Consider the following 17,523-nt stretch of genomic DNA (forward strand, 5'->3'; position numbering starts at 1 on the left):
TGCCTGTGCTTGTGTCACTTCCTCTCTTCTTCTCAGGCAGGAGACTCTTTGGGCACCTTTTGACCTAACTTCACTGTTTAATTTTGGTGTGCCAACTTTCTAAAAAACTTAGTTTTTAATAAAAATATTTATTGAATGAAGTTAATTTTAAAAGTATCCTATATAAACCGTTAAATTTTATGCCTTTTTAGTTTAGAGTTTTTGTGGCGTGTTTTGGAAGTACTGTAGAAGAGTACTGTACAAGAAGAGTTCTAGGCATTTACAGTATTTGGAAAGTGAGGCTTATACAAAGATGTTGGAACATATTTTTCAAACACAACACAGCTTTTCAACAGAATATCAATTCTGTTTAGAAAGTTTCTGAAAATACCCAAATAAGGCAAGAGGCACGGGGTCAGAGTAATCACTGTGAAACTTGGTTTCTTTTTGTGCATTCTTGAAGTTAAATAGCCATCCTTGTCATACGTACATGGAGGTGAAAAAATTCTGGTGAGTAACAGCAATATGCCTACCTTGCTGGACTGCCCATGTCTTTCTCAAATAAACATTTTCTCTGGCATCATTGTGAAATGGAAGTCAAGCACATGCTGCGAAAGCTCTCTCAACTGACAATGTACAACAGCCATCCATTGAGTAGCCAAATATTTAAAACCATGCAGAAGAGAGTTAACTGATTATGTCAGGGTTTTCACAATTAGGAGAAGCAAGATGAAAAAACACCAACCAGCCTTACCATTTTCTTCCAGTGTTGGAGGAGGGAAATACAAAAGTGATGGATCAAAATCAAACAGATTTTCTTTTGGACTGACAAACCTCAGTAGAAGTGTAGGTGGTGTTTAAAACAGCATGCATTTTCCTCACAGTGGTTTCAAGAACTGATCTGTAAATACCATCTTACGTACTTGCTGCACATCAGGCCTCCAAAAGGACTGCTGTTTACATTGGTATTTTTCAAACAGATCTGTTCATTGGAAGTCTGCAGGGAAGTTCACTCCTAGCAGTTTGCTTTGTAAATTTGGAAGTGGTATTTCTGTGAATTAAGTTGATTCGAGCAAGTGGAGAGTACCTGACCTAATCATGTAGTTGTAGGAGGAAGTGGTTAATGGCACTGTCTTTCACTATGGCTTTTCTCTTTTGTCCTGTACTAGCAGCTAGTAATTTGAAAATGGCTTTTCATAATCTTTAAAGGGAGTCTGTAAAATGCTGGGAGCAGAGGGATGAGAGTTGGGGAGCATGACTCCTAAAATCACTGTTAGTTTTGTCTAGCTTGTATTGCTATTTTGAGTGGATGAGAATCAATTAGTGTGACAAAGGATCGAGATGAGGGAAAACAATGGGGAAAACAATGATTCATGCTCCAGTACAAACCGGATGGGTGTGGGGACAAAATTACAGTGTATAATCAACACTGCAACCGTTAGTTTGCCTGGTAGCAAACTCGTGGCTTAGGTTTGCCCTTTCTTTCTTAGCTGTAAGGGCTTAGGGAGCCCTCTGTTCAGTATGGTGGGGAATGATGGACCCACAGTAGATGCTGGAGTCTGTTGAGAGTGGATGAGGGGAAGCAGATAGGTTAAACATGTCTACAGATTTCAGCTGTGGCCCATGTGAAAGTTGCAGGGGTTCATTGTTTCAGAGTTTTTGTAGTTTGAAAAGCTTAGCTACTTTGCTGCTCTCAGCAGTTGAGCAAATACTATTTTCAGCTACTTTGAAGTAGGAAACTTGGGTTGAGAGGAGGGGTCTTTGATTTCAGTATCTGAGAGTCAGAAGTCTCTGGTTGAACCTGCACTCTCCTTCATGGCTAGCTTCAGAAACTTAACCTTTTTTACTTCTGATTTGAGAACAGATTTTGAAGAAACATGTGAATAGTTCGCTGCTATATGGGTCACAGAATTCTTAAATAATTCTTTGACCAACAGTTGAATCTTGTAACGGGAACAAAAGTATTGAGTTGATGGCAGTTCCATCTCCTGTGAACCAGAGGATGCTCTCTTGGAGTGTGGCAAATGGCTTGTGACTAAAAGTCTTCTCTGTGAGAAAGCTTCAGTTACTATTATTATGCTTTGTACAACTAAAATAGGAAAAGGCTACCAAAAGAACTCTTTCCATTTCTTTGACAGTTATGGGAGAGAAACACTTCAAAAGGGAAATGTAAAATTACAGAAGTTGGTTAAGACATTCAGATCAGCTACTCTACTTGACATTTCTTTAGGGTACTCAAAATCATTAATTTTAAATTACCAGATACCTTTGAATCCATTCTTTAAAAAGTTTTTATTGAAAATTTATAGATTTCTGTAAATGTATCCAAGAAAATGTGCGTTCTAACTGAAGGAAGAATCTGCAGTTTGTGTATTTTTTGTTTTAGAAGGGTCAAGGTTTTTTTGGTTGAGTCCATTTTTCCAGTAGTCTGAATAAATCCAAACCTAAAAATTGTCTTAGTGTTACATTGACAGAAGATTTTCTTAACAGTAATGCTAGTTTTCTTTATATACACTTCCCAAGAATTTGCCCAATGAGCAGGATTTCAGTGCGTGGAAGTTTTGAGCTGGATTACATAACCAAACAGTTTTTTTGTTCATAAAGCACAGTTTTCTGTTGTTCTTATATAGACAACGATTTGGACAGAGTTGTAGAAACTAGACTCGGACATAAACTAATATAAAAGAAATTATAGATTTTTCACTCACACGCTGATGTAAGTTTTAAAGCAGGTTTTGACGTGAAGTTTCATAAAGCTCCTTTTAGCTACAGAACTCTATACATAAATGTATTTTTAAAAGTTGCTTCTGGTTTTATATGATACAGGGTTCTATCCAGATTTATGGATGGAAATTTTGTTTGCTTTCCAGGTTCCTGGCAAGATTTCTGTGTACATTCATTGTGAATTACTAAGGTAGCAGTTGCTATTTTGCTGCAGTGCAGACTTGACCACAGTAATTCCTGTTTTATACTCTCTGCTCAGCTGGCCTGTCATACTGTCTTCAGTTGGGGCACATCCTAGAAGATTGTTGGGAAGTTTTTGGCAAAGCATCTGATAGTATAAATTAAACTTGACAGTATTTAGCAGGAAACATGCAAGTGCAGTCAGGATTGATGCTTCACTGTTTTATATTGACAAATGTAGAAGAAAAACAGAAGTCTTAGTGGGAACAGGAGCTTTGCTATGATAGAAGTAGAAGGGGAGATGTAAGGCTGCATTATTGGGCATGGTACCTTAAAACAACAGCCGGATGTCCATCAGAAAATGCCACATTGAGATAATGATTTTCACAGAGCTAGAATACAGCTGAGAATTACAACTCATACTGTCAACAAAAATATGTCTCAAGCTATGTGTGATGAAGAGTGTCAAGAGGGTCTAGCATGACTTACGTCCAGAAAGGTAAAGGGAGAACCTGTGACTGCGTAATTTTAAATTCTGAGCTACAATCTTAACTTAATGGGAGTTGAGTGAATTTTCCTGAATGGATACTGTTTTGATTCTCAGGGTAGAGAAACATAAATCTGTTGTCTTCACATTGGTTATTTGCCTTGTTAACCCTTTTCGGACAAGAGACTTAACACAATAGATTAATTTTTACCAAATAGGGAAAGTATGTGCTAAATTGCAATGTGACTATTGCACTTGTTTGCAGAATAAATGTATCTACGCAGATTTTGTCTTTTTCTTTTAATGTATTCTTCCTCTGTAAGAAAGATGGGTTTCTGCATTTAGCTATTATTTTTGCTGTTCATTTATTTTTTTTTACGTACTCATAAGAGAAAATGTCAATTTTTCCTATCAGTGAATTTTTCGAAACATTTATTTGTTACCATGTCTAGTTGCATTATGCTTGTGAAAAAAATATATTCTTGAAGAAATAGATAAAAGTTTTCAAGTTTTGGCATTTTTTTAAAAACAAAAAACATGTAGCTTATTCAAAATTACATCTCAGTGAAGTGAGATGAAAAATGATACTAGATCTACTGCACCCTAGGTAGCATATGATCTGCCAATATATAATAAGAGCACAATATGAAAAACACTTATTTATCAGACTTTGTGACACAGTTGGGAAAATAAAATAGTATGTCAGGTGAAATATTGGCATAAATGCTATTGGTCATAAACTATTTGAATATGAGAATAAGAAATGTAATTGGGAAAAATAAACTTAGTGAAAATCTGGTTATGGATAGTTTGTTTATTTCTCTTTTTTTCCTTGATAAATAGGATAAATAAATTCATGTTTTCCTTGAAATCTGTGGAAAATTATGTCACCCTGTTTATGTGACTCCTTGTCTCAAAGTAGACTTAATTGTTTTATGAATGCAGAAATAACTTACTGTTGAAAATATATTTGCAATATCCTATACAACTTATTAATGTGCATGTGAAATGTCGTTTTCAGGTGCTGACCTTAAAGAAAGGGCAAAAATGCACTCAAGTGAAGTTAGTTCTTTTGTCTCAAGAGCGAGAGCAACTATTAATGAATTGGGTATGTAACTTCTCCCTTGAACAATGTTGTTACGACGTTAACCTGAGATGGGTTAGACCAGAGGAATGGCATAACATGAGTAGTAGGGTGTTTAGCATCACAGATCTTGAATTGCAAGGGACCTATAAGGATTGTTCAATATATTGATAAATGTGAATAATGGTGCATTTATTCTTTTAAAATATTCCTAATCAAGTTGGGCTTTTTTAAAGAATGCTAGGAAAGAGCTAAGTCTCAGCTGAAGTAGATGTAATTTGCCATGCTATTTTCAGAAAGGATGGATTGTTCAGTGACATTCAAGTGCTTTAGAATTTAGTTTCTACTTTTGCATTCTTGTGGTTGGCATAATTAATACGGTTTACTACATTTTAGAAACATGATTGTTTGTACAGAAACATCAGCTGCTGATAGAAGGTTAGCTACTATGGCCTTCTCAAATTTTGTTTAATTTTAGACTTAGTAAACTTGTTCTGGTGTAGTAAAACCTGTTAATAGTCTGGGATTTTAATTGACTTGTACCAGTTTTTAATGATATTAATTTCTCTGTGAGTTTTACCTTATGAATCACCATTAAATAATTATGTTTCAACATCTCTGCTGATCAGTTTTAATGTAATTGTTTTTCAACAGGGTTTGCCAATATGTTCTATGGAAAGGAGAAGTCTAGTGTTCTGGTTTTGAAGCAATTAGTTTTCTACACTTAATCTCTTTATAAAAAGTATTGTCGTACTGAAATTTTTGGCACAAAACTATAAGGAATAAATAGTTTCTCAGAAAATGTTTAGATGTATTCCCATGAGAAGACTATGTCAAATCTTGGTTTGGCAGAATGTTATGAATGAAAACAAGTATGTTTTTTCAGGTAAATGACAACCTACTGAAGAATGAATCTTTGATTAGGTACTTCATGGAGATACTTGTGTCCTTGAGTGAATGTCATGTCTTTGAAGTGAAGTAGGCACTCAGGGCTCTTTGCATAAGTAAAATCTGTAAAATACCTAGAAGTGAATAGATCATTAATTTTATGCAGCCGATATTGTATGTCATAGTGGTGTTTGTCCTTTTATTGGAATGCCAATCAAGTGGCAACAAGTTGTTCCATTCACTTGCTTTGTAAGAATTTTGGGAGGCTTACTTAGCTCTAAGTAATAATTTTTCAGCCTTCCTTGGCCTGAAGTTACTGAAAATACTTTGAACTGCCATTAATGTTTAAATATGGGCAACTGGTTCAAAATTATACTGTGACTAGTAATGGTTTTTATTTTAATTCAGTTATTTCCAGATTTGTAAGTGAGAAGATTTGTAAAGTCTAAAGAAATATCTGGATTCAGCATTCTGCACTGAATGTCTGGAAAATATTCACAGTGATTTGATGATTTGTTTTGTCTCAGATTTGAAAAATCTTTGAGAAAAATGTTTGATTGTCTTAATTAAGTTTCCTGTGAGAGTATTTAACCACTGAATATGTAAGCAAATTTTCAGTGTTATCTAAAAGGTTTACACTGGATCATTATGAGAACAGTAAATTACTTAAAGTTTAGGGAACCAGCATGAGTGCTTTCATTCATTGATCTCTAGTCTCTTTCTCAAGAAAGAAGCGTGGAATTCTAAGCAAGTGGAATTAATATTTGAGAATCTAGGTCACTGAAATACCTAGCTGGGAAGGTTTGCATGGGGATGTAGTAATAGCAATTAAACATGCCACTGGTTGGAAATGAGAAAGAATTTGAACATATATCCCTTACCTGATACTGATATTTTCTGAAGGGTCTTTGCAGAGCAATTTAAAAATCATAGAACCATAGAATGATTTGGGTTAGAAGGGACCTCGAGGATTATCTAGTTCCAACTGTGGACAGGGACACTTGCCGCTAGTCCAGAGTGCTCAGAGCTGCATCTAACCTGACCCTGAACACTTCCAGGGATGAGGCATCCACAGCTTCTACAAGCGACCTTGTCACCACCCGCACAGTGAAGAACTTTTCCTAAAATCTAATCTAAGCCTACTCTCTTCCAATTTGTATCCATTCCCCCTTCTCCTGTCACTTCGTGCCCTTGTAAAAAGTCTCTATCTTTCTCATAGGCTCCATTCAAGTCCTGGAAGGCTGCAATTAGGTTACCCTGGAGCCTTCTATTTTCTAGGCCAAACAATCCCAATTGCCTCAGCCTTGCCTCATAGGAGAGAGGTTCCATCCCCCTAGTCAGCTCTGTGGCCCTCATCTGGACTTGCTCCAACAGGTCAATGTCCTTCCTGTTCTGGGTATCCCAGAGCTGGATTCAGTACTCTGGGTGGAGTCTCGCTGTGTTGTTCCCTGCTTCAAGAACTGGTGGAGTATATAAGAAACCCCCAGTATTTATGAGATTAGATTAGATGGGTGCACAAGGTGTCTCATTCTGTGATGCCCTTATGAATAGCAGTGAACATTAATTTTGTAGCAAGTTAGAGGTTCTTAGTTCTTTTTTTCTTCTGAAGACGTGATCTGACATTACCGAATGCAGTTTATATAGAACTGGGGGGACATTATATTTGCATTTGGCTACTGCAATGAACCTGTATGCTGAAAATAATAATGTTATTTTTCCTGCCCAGCAACAACTAGAATGTTGTGAGACGGCTAAAGAGAGGAAGCAATTTTCAAATTGGTATTTGCCACTGCAGAATGTTACATAGCCAGGGAACAGTATTTCCAATCTCCTACTTTGTTCTTTCTCTATTCGAGTTTAATGCGGTAATCTCATTTAAAATGTATTCTAGTTCTTGCTTTTCAGAACTAGGTCATGTTTTGATAATTGCGTTTGTATTCAGATGTGTGACCTAATAAGGAGATGCTTCTTTTTAACAATATTTTCAGAAAGAAGATCATTAAGTTATCTTTATAAACAAAATACACTAGAGGTTAATTATGTCTTGAACAAGTGAATAAACTAAGCTTTTTAGAATTGACATGCTTTGGCTTTCTTTAGGTCCTGTCAATTTCATTATATTTAAAAGCCTTACGCTAGTGGTTTTGTTAAAAGCTGTAAGTATCATTTTGGAAAGAGAATTTTCTGGAAATTAAAAGCATACTGCATTTGTTTATATGGGATTAATTTATAACTTATTCTAAATTTGGGTGAAGGAGTAAGACTGCAGTAAATAACACTTGGTTTGAAAATAAACACGTTAAAAAAGAGCAGAAAAAATTAAATGGAGCCATTATTTGCAGCACTTAGAGCTTTAAGCTGGGGGAGGGGAATCTAAGCAGCCTCTATTTTTAGCAGTGGTTGCTTTTGCTAAAATTATACCAGAATTGTGGAGGTTTGTTTGGGGTTTGGGGTTTTTTTGTGTGTGTGTATATGTCTTTGGGTTTTGGTTTGGGTTTTTTTTGTCATTTAATTGTTTGGGATTTTTATAGTAGGAATTATAAGACTAGTCGTCCATTACTATGTTCTGTCTTGAGGCACTTCATTACTGGTATAAGGCTGGCTTTACCCTCAAGAAAGTAGGAGAGAAAAGCCTTTATAGATCTCTTGTAACCATGTACAACAAGAAAGGCCTGCATAAATGAAATCAAATGATACTGACCTCCAGAAGTCTTATTTTTGATGCTTTTTCAGATCTTCAGCATGGTCTGACTCCCATTAAGTCCATGCTGTTCTTTATGTCGTCTGTGGGATCTGGGTTGTGATATTACCATTGTATATATGTTATCCGTTGGGATTTCAGTTGCAAAACATCTGAGGCTATGGAGCTGAATGTGAACTCCTCCATTAAAACACTTTGTTCAACAGAAAGAAAAAGTGAAGCTGCAGAAAGAACTTCAACTCAGCAAATTCTCGTAATTACTCAGAGTGACATTTGGCCACAACCTCTAGTAAGTGAGAAACACCATTGATTAGCAAAGGTCTTCCAAAGAATGTAGGCATAAGTACTCAAGTCCTACAAATGGAGTAAAAATTGGAGACTGACTTTCTCGGTTACTTTTTAAATTAAAGTGTGCTCAAGCTTTATTTTCATTTCACATTTAGAGACAAAAGACCTTACTCATGGCCTTATGGAACATAGATCTGAATTGAGTTAAGAATGACATTTTAATGAAATACTAATATTAGTTGTTTTCTGTTGGTCATGTTGCATTATAACAAACCTTTGTTAAAGACATCTGATTAGTTTTGATGTACAAGGTGTGATATAACTTTAATAAGTGGTGCTACTTATTAACTTTGTTTCTGCATAATTTTAATAGAGTTGATTAGTTTTAGCATAGTCCAGTTTGAATGAGATCATCCTGAATGAAAGCACTTTGTGGTCAGTTGCTTGCATTTGTGTGTTTTATTGTGTTCTTTTTATTTTATTCAAAGAAGAGACAGATTTATGCTTTTTCCTTCCTTAGCATTTTTTTCTGTCATTTTGCCTTTTTTTTTAAAGTTATTACAAAACTTTTATTGTACCTAAAAGAGTGCTCTGGTTGTTCTTTCTGGAGAACACCCTCTTTTCCAAAAATTTCGTATGTTGACTATTGAAGATCATGCATTCTTGGAAAATACTTGGTTGTGCCACATTATACGCTACAGTTTGGTTTTGGATGCAAGCTGTCAAAACATGGTCTCAGAGGTCCCAGGAAAGCTAACTGCCACCCCACTTTCCCATTGTGAAAGTATTAAAAATAGGCAAGAATAATCGGTGAGGTCAGTGCAGTGCCATATTTTACTACTTGAGTTTCTGGGGCTTCTGTGGAGCTTTGTTTAGCATCTAAAATCCTGGTTTAGAAATGAACACTCCAGGCCTGATTAGTGCTCTGAGAAGTGACTGCTTATGTAACATTTACCAAATCCATCCGTGTTAGCTGGAGGTAGATTTGGCCATCAAAGACAGAGTACTCTAGTTTGGAAATCCTTTGATAAGACCTATGGATTTATATTTTAGGGAATAGAGATACAGTTTATAACTTGGATTCCCTGTAAAGCTAATGAAATTTCAGAGATAGATAGCAAACTTGAAGTAGGACAAATCTGCAGCCACCAGAGCTTCAGGCATCCATGGTCTCCCCTATGCTGCTGACATTGTCAAGAGGAGATTCTGGCATAGTGTTTTTCTTGCTGTGTTATGTTGTTGCCTGTTTGGTTAAGTGTATAGCATAACTAATACAGTCCGTGTCTGCTAACATTCTCAGTGTGTTGGTGAGGTTTTGAGAAGGAATAGTTTGTTTGCACTTTCCCTTTGTCTGTCTTGGTCTTTGGCTCTGTTCCTAGAACCAATTGGTATTCAAAGGGCAGCAACTCCCGGCATGGTACTGAAAGTATTATGTTGCTCTTCTATTCATGAAATCCTAAGCTCATTGCTTGGGCCAAGCATGAGGCTTTGATTTCAGAATATCATGTTCAAGTCTTGTATTGAACATGCCTGTTGCCTAGGTATGCACTGGCATGATGATATTACCAGACTAGTTTATAAAAAAAGTATATGTGCTTACTGTGAAACGCTAGGGAATGTACATAGATGTAGACTGTAAAAATGCAACTGAATTCATTTAACCTTGGTTTTATCCTTTGTGTTTGTAAATTCACTGCTTGATTCTGTGCTGTGCTATTTGTGTGAGTAATAAATTCTTAAATGTACTTAGTAAAGGTAAGAAATGCAAGAAATAATTTTAATTTTTCTTCAAGCAAAGCTTTTATTCATTTGCACAGAAAGTGGATTTTGTCATCTCGGTTTTATTTTATTATTGTCTTACTGAGGGCAGAATAAGATGACAAGACAAAACATTACTAAATATGAAGGAACTGAGGAATATGTTTATCAAACTGAAGTGTGTCACTGAAGATGAATGAAATATCCAAGCTATTTTATATAGTACAAAAAGAGAATAATAGAAGAGCACAGAAAACTATAACTAGAGGATTTGATCATAGCACCCTTCATTCCCATTAGTTTCCCAGTTCCTGTTTCTGTTATCCAGAATGTAAACCACACTGTCTCTATTACCTGTCCATAATGAAGTACCAAATAGAAAGTTCTAAAATTCAGAATTTAATATTCCTTTATTAAGTTGGGTTCCATTAAAAATACTTTTTCTAGGTCATATATGAGTGAGTGATCACTGGGGGAAGCTGGGAAATGAGTGGGATTGAGTGAGATGCTTTAGCTGGTGTTGTAATAAAGGGAAGAAAAACTTTATTAGTATCTGTTGCTTAATACTGTAAGCAATGTGCAGTAACCATTTTCATTAAAAAGCAAAATTTCTTTACAAATACTAAAAAGTGCTTTCTTTATGCAGCAATTTTTTACTATCAATTGTCTGTCTGAACTTCGAAGGTTTTAAAGCAACGTTAATACCTTATTCAAACAAGTCTATCAACTATTGCATTCTATTAAGATACTTATCCAGAGCACAGGAATTAGAGGCAGCTAAAAGCTTGTCACAGTTCTAACTAGCAACTGTATGGCAAAGAATGATGTGTATCTACGTTCACATGCAGCCTGTTCAGACTTAAAAGTGCGGTTCATGTTTGCGCAGGTGGGTATTTTTTCAAAACATGTAGATGTTACTTTGAGTAACCACTTTTTCATTCTTTTTGCAATTATGACAGGTAAAGCTTTGTAGCATTTAATTACTTGTCTTGCACAAAAATGGTTTGACCAATCTTCTTTACCTTCTGAGTTCATATAGGAAGTTTTGACAGTTTCTCTCAGTCACTTTCATATGTTTCTACATACATTGGTTGGTTTCATAGTGTTGCAGAATGGATGCAAATTGTAATGTTTCTTAAAAGCAAGACTACTTTCATATATAAGTTGTTGCCACTTTGGTTTTGTTGTATTTTTTCATTCTTCATACTTCTTCCTTCTTTTTTTCTCAGTATCTGTGGAAAGTAGATTTTTCCTAGTTGATCAGATCTTTTATTTTCTGTTAATAGTGAGAAAGTGAGGCTGTGCAGGGATAGAAAAAGGCTTCTTGAGAGAAGAAGAAAGAAAGTATCATGTGTAATTGAGTTTGTTGTCAGCTATTATCTTAAATATCTGTAATTTTATAAGAATGTTCTTAATGAGTTAGTCAGAGGACTAAACAGTTGTGTATGATTCAGGTCAACAGAATCCAGGCAACTTCTGCTGTCTATTTGGGGAATGTCAGTGTCCGCAATAGTATGAATCAGCAGTGTGGGCTTTGTGACACGTCTGAGAAACTGTTTAGTGGTCAAGTCCTCCAGATCTGGTGCCTGTATTCATATACTGGTCTGTTGTTTGTCATACCGTCACCTCTAAGCAGAGAGGAAATCCCTTGTTAGTCACCGCCAGTGGACATCGTGTAGAAAGTCACTTAAAGATGAAATAACAATTACCTGCTTCAAAACATTTGTGATTCTTTGAAATCACTTCCAACACATTACATGTGTTTTTATGTGCTTAATTGCAAAGACCTCCTCCTGTGACATTGTGGTCTGATGGCAAAATTGTGGGAGCTTTTAGCTTGCTCTACTCTCAGTAATGGAGAGTCACAAGAGAGCAAGAGGCATCCCAAGACTACCAGATGCTGCTGGTCAGCCTAGTCTAAAACTATTATGAAACATACCCGTTTACCAGGAATGTATTCCTCAAGTTGAGCTGAAGATTCACAGTTAGTGCAGAGTAGGAAGCAGGCACATTCCTTTATATTGCCGTGTATCATATTTTCTAACCTTTTGTTGTGAGCTTTTTATCGATTTAGCTTAGCTATATATTATTAGTATGTTTAGTTTCTCTTACTGAAGTTTTTGACATGCCATTAATATGTTATTTCTTTAGTTTACCTGTGTGAAGTGATGCTTTATAAACTAACTTCTAATTTCGTGTCCTTCGTATTCCGCACTTTGATATACTATGGAAACTCAGTGAAATTCTCTGACATTCCTTAGTCTTTTTAACTACTTCTAACAGCATTAATCTGTATATATACATAATTGTTCTTGTCTCTGTGTTGTGCACTCTAATTTAATTATTTATTTTATATATGTATCTCTAATTCCTTTTGTGGACCTCACTGTTGTGGTTTAGCTCTTGATTGCACATGGATAAACCTGTATCAGGTCTAGAATTTAGCACTAATGGTTAGTAGTGCAACAACTGCCTGAAATTTATATCTTGTTATTTAAAGTGTGATAAAATGTGGAATGTTAAAGAATAAAGTGATTAGGCTTGGCAAAGCTTTGAAAATTTTTTTTAATCATTCATAGCAAGCAAGCCTTGTCATGTAGAATCATTGTAGAGGTTGACCTGTCTATTCATGCAATTTATTGTTCTTAAAATTTGAGTGCATACAACTCAGTTAAGTCTACAGGGCATTATTTGTCAAACATCATCTCTGAATGGCTGAACAGTTTTGGCAGTTGTATATTAAATTCTTGCAGATAAATGTGAACAGGTGCCTCCCGTGCTACAAAATATTAATATTCCAAGAAACTTTACTCTTGTAACAAGTTCTAGTGGCTTAGAAACTCACTTCACAATCCAGAGTGATTGCTAACTTATTTCTGTGTTACTTTCTCTGATGCTTCACAAGTACATGTTGAAAGGATTAATTTCTTCTATTCATTTGATAGATATGTGCAGAGCTATTACAAAGAATTGATATTTTGCCTTTCATTCATTGTCAAGGTCCATATCAGGTGATCCTTTAAAATTAATATCCTTGGGAAGTGATGATTCTAACATACTTTATCAAACTGCTTTTTCTCCCTTTGAATTATGAATTTTTAGTATCTTGTGGTAGGAATGCTGGCTGTAATTCTTGAAACCAAGCTGTTTTATAATACTCATTCTCTAAGTTTCATTTCCGTGTGTAATAGTCTACTTGAATTGCACCATAGCTAAATCTGGCAGTTGCTTATCTTAGGGAAAGTATTCTGCCTTGGTGTACTGCAAAAGTCATGCAAATAGTGCTCCAGATACTGTTATCTAGCCTGATAAATGGAACATTCATACAGGCAGTAACTGCTGGAAACGGCAGTTAACAATGACCATGCCCTTGTGTTCAAGCAAACTATTTTTCATTTACCTATGGAAAAGGCAGACTCCTTAAGGAGAAAAGCTAGCTGGGTCAGCCTTGAACTTGGATTACATGACTGTTTGGCAAATTGCTCATGGTGATGGGGTTGCGTGTTTCTGTCAGCAACCTGGTCTGCTGGAAATGAGAGTTGCCTTCCCATATTACTAAGAAGAAGTAAATAGACAAAGAGCAGATTTTACTCCTAAGTCTGTCTTCTATGCCTTTTGTGGTAGATGGCAAGTATAATGGATACCTTGAGCTCTTTTAGTCACTGAAAGTGCTTGATGTTGCAAACAGTAATCAGGAGTCTCTTTTGACATTGAAATTGGTTCAGATAATCACTATTAATCATGATCTAAACCAACCACGGAGGGACTTTGGTTTAAAGCATCTGTTAAAATCTTGAAAAGCATTGGTAAGTTTTTGTTCTTTTATTAAAGATTTTCATTGCTTGTTAAGCATAAAAGGACGTCAATTTGCAGCTAAAATAGCCTTCATTTAATTTGATATTTTGTTTGTTACCCGGAGAGCAACTCAGTGTTTGTATACTCATTGTCATGCTGATGTACACTGACATTTAATTGGTTTTAACAATGAAGTTATCTGAGGTGTATCTGTCACAAAGGAAAAAGGTGAACTAGGTAGCACAATTTCGAAGTGTAGAACTAGCCAGTTCACCAAGAAGAGGAAGCATTATTTATAGTTAATACATTAAATTAATAGTTTTTGTCTTATTGCCCTTTTGGATTTTAAAAGCAAAGAACAGTATATCATACCTCATTTTTATTTATATGTTGACAGAATTTCTTTTCGATTTCCAGCTAAGGCTGAATGAGCTGGTCATTGAATTCAAGTAGCTGAAACATTAAAACAAAGAAAATGTTCTTTTAACATCTGCAGAAAAAACTATTGCTGTCAAGAGCTGGTTTAGCATTTCAACAAGCTGTACACCCAAATGTCCAGTTAATGAATTACTTTTGACTATCTTTGAAACTTTAATAGCAGCAATGTATTACTGGAATATTGTTTGAGTCTAGTTTAAAATTTTTGGTAGCTTGTGGTAAATATTATGTTAAATATAATTAAAGCTGTAACATACAAGTTAATTTCTCAAGTGGAAATGCATTTTTCACCAAACTTTTAGTCTGTAGTGAAGAGGAATGAACAGAACTTGGACTTGCAGAAGATGAAGAGCAGTACTTTAAGCTGAATGTTTAAATGGCTTTCCTGCTCAGAACACTGATGATGAATGAAATACAAACCATGGTCACACTGGCCTCTGGAGCCCTGCTGCCTGTCATGTGTACTGGCTGCACTTGCATTTCTTTGTCAGACTGAAGACTTTCCCACCTCCATTAAGCTGTTAGCTGCTGCTTTGCAGGAGAAAAGGGGCAGTAGTGGTGGTCATGATGATGGTCTGGGAATGTAAGACACAGAGAGGTTTTAGCAATGCCAGTATCATGGGTGATTATGATCAGATGCCTGTATTTCAGCTGGGGCTGTTTGTACATATGTCTTTTCTAAGTATTCCTGTTTATTGTTTGTCTAACTCTGCTGTCTTTGTTCTTAAATTTGATTTTCAGATTTTTGTCAAAAGTGAGCAGAAGCCAGAGAAAAAGACTCGCAAACTTTTTATACCACAGTGTGATAGGGAGGGTCATTTTTTGCCCCAGTGTTGCTGGCCAAGCGATTTTTAATCACTTTGTTTTATGAAATATTTTCCCATGGTATGACTGTATAGTGAGCGAAATGTAATGAAATGGTGTTTCAGAGATGTTCTTTATGAGGCTGGTGTTAATTCGTGCTTTCTTTTTCAGCTAATCTGCCTGTACCTACTATTGCTGCAATAGATGGAACTGCATTAGGTGGTGGCCTAGAACTTGCATTAGCCTGTGATATACGAGTGGCAGGTAGGTCTAAATCCTGTTTACAGAATATAGCATTATTAGTGTTATATACGGCTCGACTAATCCATCTTTTGACAATAGTCTTACAAAACTTACTTCGTATTTGGCATTGTTTATAACCCGTTATTCTAAAGGACTTTAGCAGAAACCTGTCTGTGTGCTTGCTAATGTTTAATTTCATACAACTTGCCAATGACAGCAGGTTTGGGTTTGTTACATGTTTTATTTTATTTTTGTGAGCCTCACCGTATCACTATTGCCAGAAGGGTTATGTTGTTGTTTTCATGTTTTATTTAATAATTAAAGTATTCTCCTCTTATGCATTGGAGATTTGATCTTATCTAAATAGGCTGAAGGGAAAAAGCAAAAGTTGCTATAAAAGTTGTTATAAAAGAAAAGTAGCAACAATGCTTCAAAGGGGGACCTTGACCTAATAAGCTGTCAGAACTATGAAACCAGTTGATGGAAAGTAAGTGGAAAGTTGGTCTTTAATAGTTGCCAGTAACTTAGGATATATAAAGCTATTTGACCTTAAAAAATATTCTGTCACCTAAAGAATTCAAATAATCAGAAACAGAATTCTACCCTGTTTTAAGCTGCCTTATTATTTTAGTATTTTACATTTGGGAGCAGGTCTCTGTTACTCACTGGAATTGCTTACTTGCAATGTGAAAATTAATAAGATAAAGAACTTGCCTTGATGGCAGATCAGTTAAATCTGTTTGAAGACTTTAATAAATGCTTTTATAAGTGATTTAGTGGGTTTTTTTTGAAAGAAATAAAATAAATTAACAAACTTGTAGGTCATTATTACATATTTTGCATAGATTTTTTCCTGTAGATTATAGTAAGAACTCATTTGCATTCTGCTTTTCAGCATCTTCTGCTAAAATGGGCCTAGTTGAAACAAAGTTGGCAATCATTCCAGGTGCAGGTATGAATGTTTTGCCTTTGATGCAGTGGATAGCTAAGTAGCATACGCTCTTAGTATTACATTTTGAATTGCTGTTTATGAATTTATGCTTATTTTTATATTTCTGTTAAGGATCGTGACATGTTTTACAGCTTATTGCTCTTATTACTTACCATTTCTTATTTTCAGGGAGTGGCACTTGTATATTACGTTTTTAAACAAAGACTTCATTCACTAAGTCAGTATTGAGTGATACTGTAAATGATATTTGATATCTTGATCTGAAAGCTGAATAATTTTGCTAAGGGTCAGGCTAGGAAAAAGATAGGTTTGACTGTAAGTGTACAAAAGCAGTAATTTAAATAATCATCCACTTTTACCTAACGTGTGGTACTTTAGGATTCAAATTCTGTTTACATACTCCTTGTAAATTGGTTGTAAAGAGTTTAAAACTGAAAGTATAGCTGTGAATAAATCTGTTGGCATCATTTTTTGAGAGTTTGGGAGTAAAAAAATCTATTTGGAAGGCCAGTTCAGTAACTGTTCTGAATTCAAGATGAATGAAGGTTATGTAATGAATAATGTTCAAGGAGGTCTTTGTGTTACAAAATCTTTTGGTTTTATTTTGTGGATAAATAATTGTCACTTGAGTTAAGATATTTGCCAGTCTGGGAAAAGGGCAGTAACTTAGCAAAAAGTGCATCCCCTGTGAGCCCCACCTAGTTTTGCCCTTAATTTCTGGAAATTCTGGGGAACTTTATGCTGTTGTTTCTTTGTTCCTATTTTCTTTCAAATAGATGGAACCTATTTTGAAAGCACTAGATACAGTTCTAACAGATACTGGTGCAGGCCATGTAGAGAGAACAGTAAAACCAACTGTAATGGGAGCACTGCTATGAACTTTGTGTGTGAAACTATCCCATCCTATGAATAATCTGGACAATTATTGTGCGATTTCGATTGCTGTATTATTAAGGTTATAGTTGAGATATGATTTCAGTCAATACCTTCTGTGATGAGAACTACATTTTACATGAGGAAGAGAGTTGTGGTTGATGACTAGTATCTTTTTAGCAGTGGTTAAAGATAATAATGCATGTGATTTTAAGGATGTATTTCCTTCTAGTGGTGGTGTCATGAAACAGTGTGACTTGATAGTAAGTCCCAGTGGAGAAAAACACAGAAATTTATGTTTACCTTTGTTGTCAGTTTTTCCCCTTTGT

General features: G+C 35.5%; 1 protein-coding gene across 1 annotated transcript in view; it reads left to right on the plus strand.

Annotated features, from left to right (window-relative positions):
• The window catches only part of LOC103805763 (methylglutaconyl-CoA hydratase, mitochondrial-like), a gene marked incomplete at both ends in the record, with an annotated part of 40,737 nt that extends 24,416 nt beyond the window's left edge, over positions 1–16,321 (plus strand). The window contains 3 exons of the mRNA XM_009078424.1: positions 4,392–4,478; positions 15,298–15,390; positions 16,265–16,321. Of these exons, the coding sequence (XP_009076672.1) occupies positions 4,392–4,478; positions 15,298–15,390; positions 16,265–16,321 (237 nt within the window). The remainder of the gene's footprint in view (positions 1–4,391; positions 4,479–15,297; positions 15,391–16,264) is intronic.
• Between the last annotated feature and the right edge of the window lie 1,202 nt (positions 16,322–17,523).

This window comes from Acanthisitta chloris, unplaced genomic scaffold (assembly GCF_000695815.1).
Source record: "Acanthisitta chloris isolate BGI_N310 unplaced genomic scaffold, ASM69581v1 scaffold16227, whole genome shotgun sequence".
NCBI lineage: Eukaryota > Metazoa > Chordata > Aves > Passeriformes > Acanthisittidae > Acanthisitta > Acanthisitta chloris.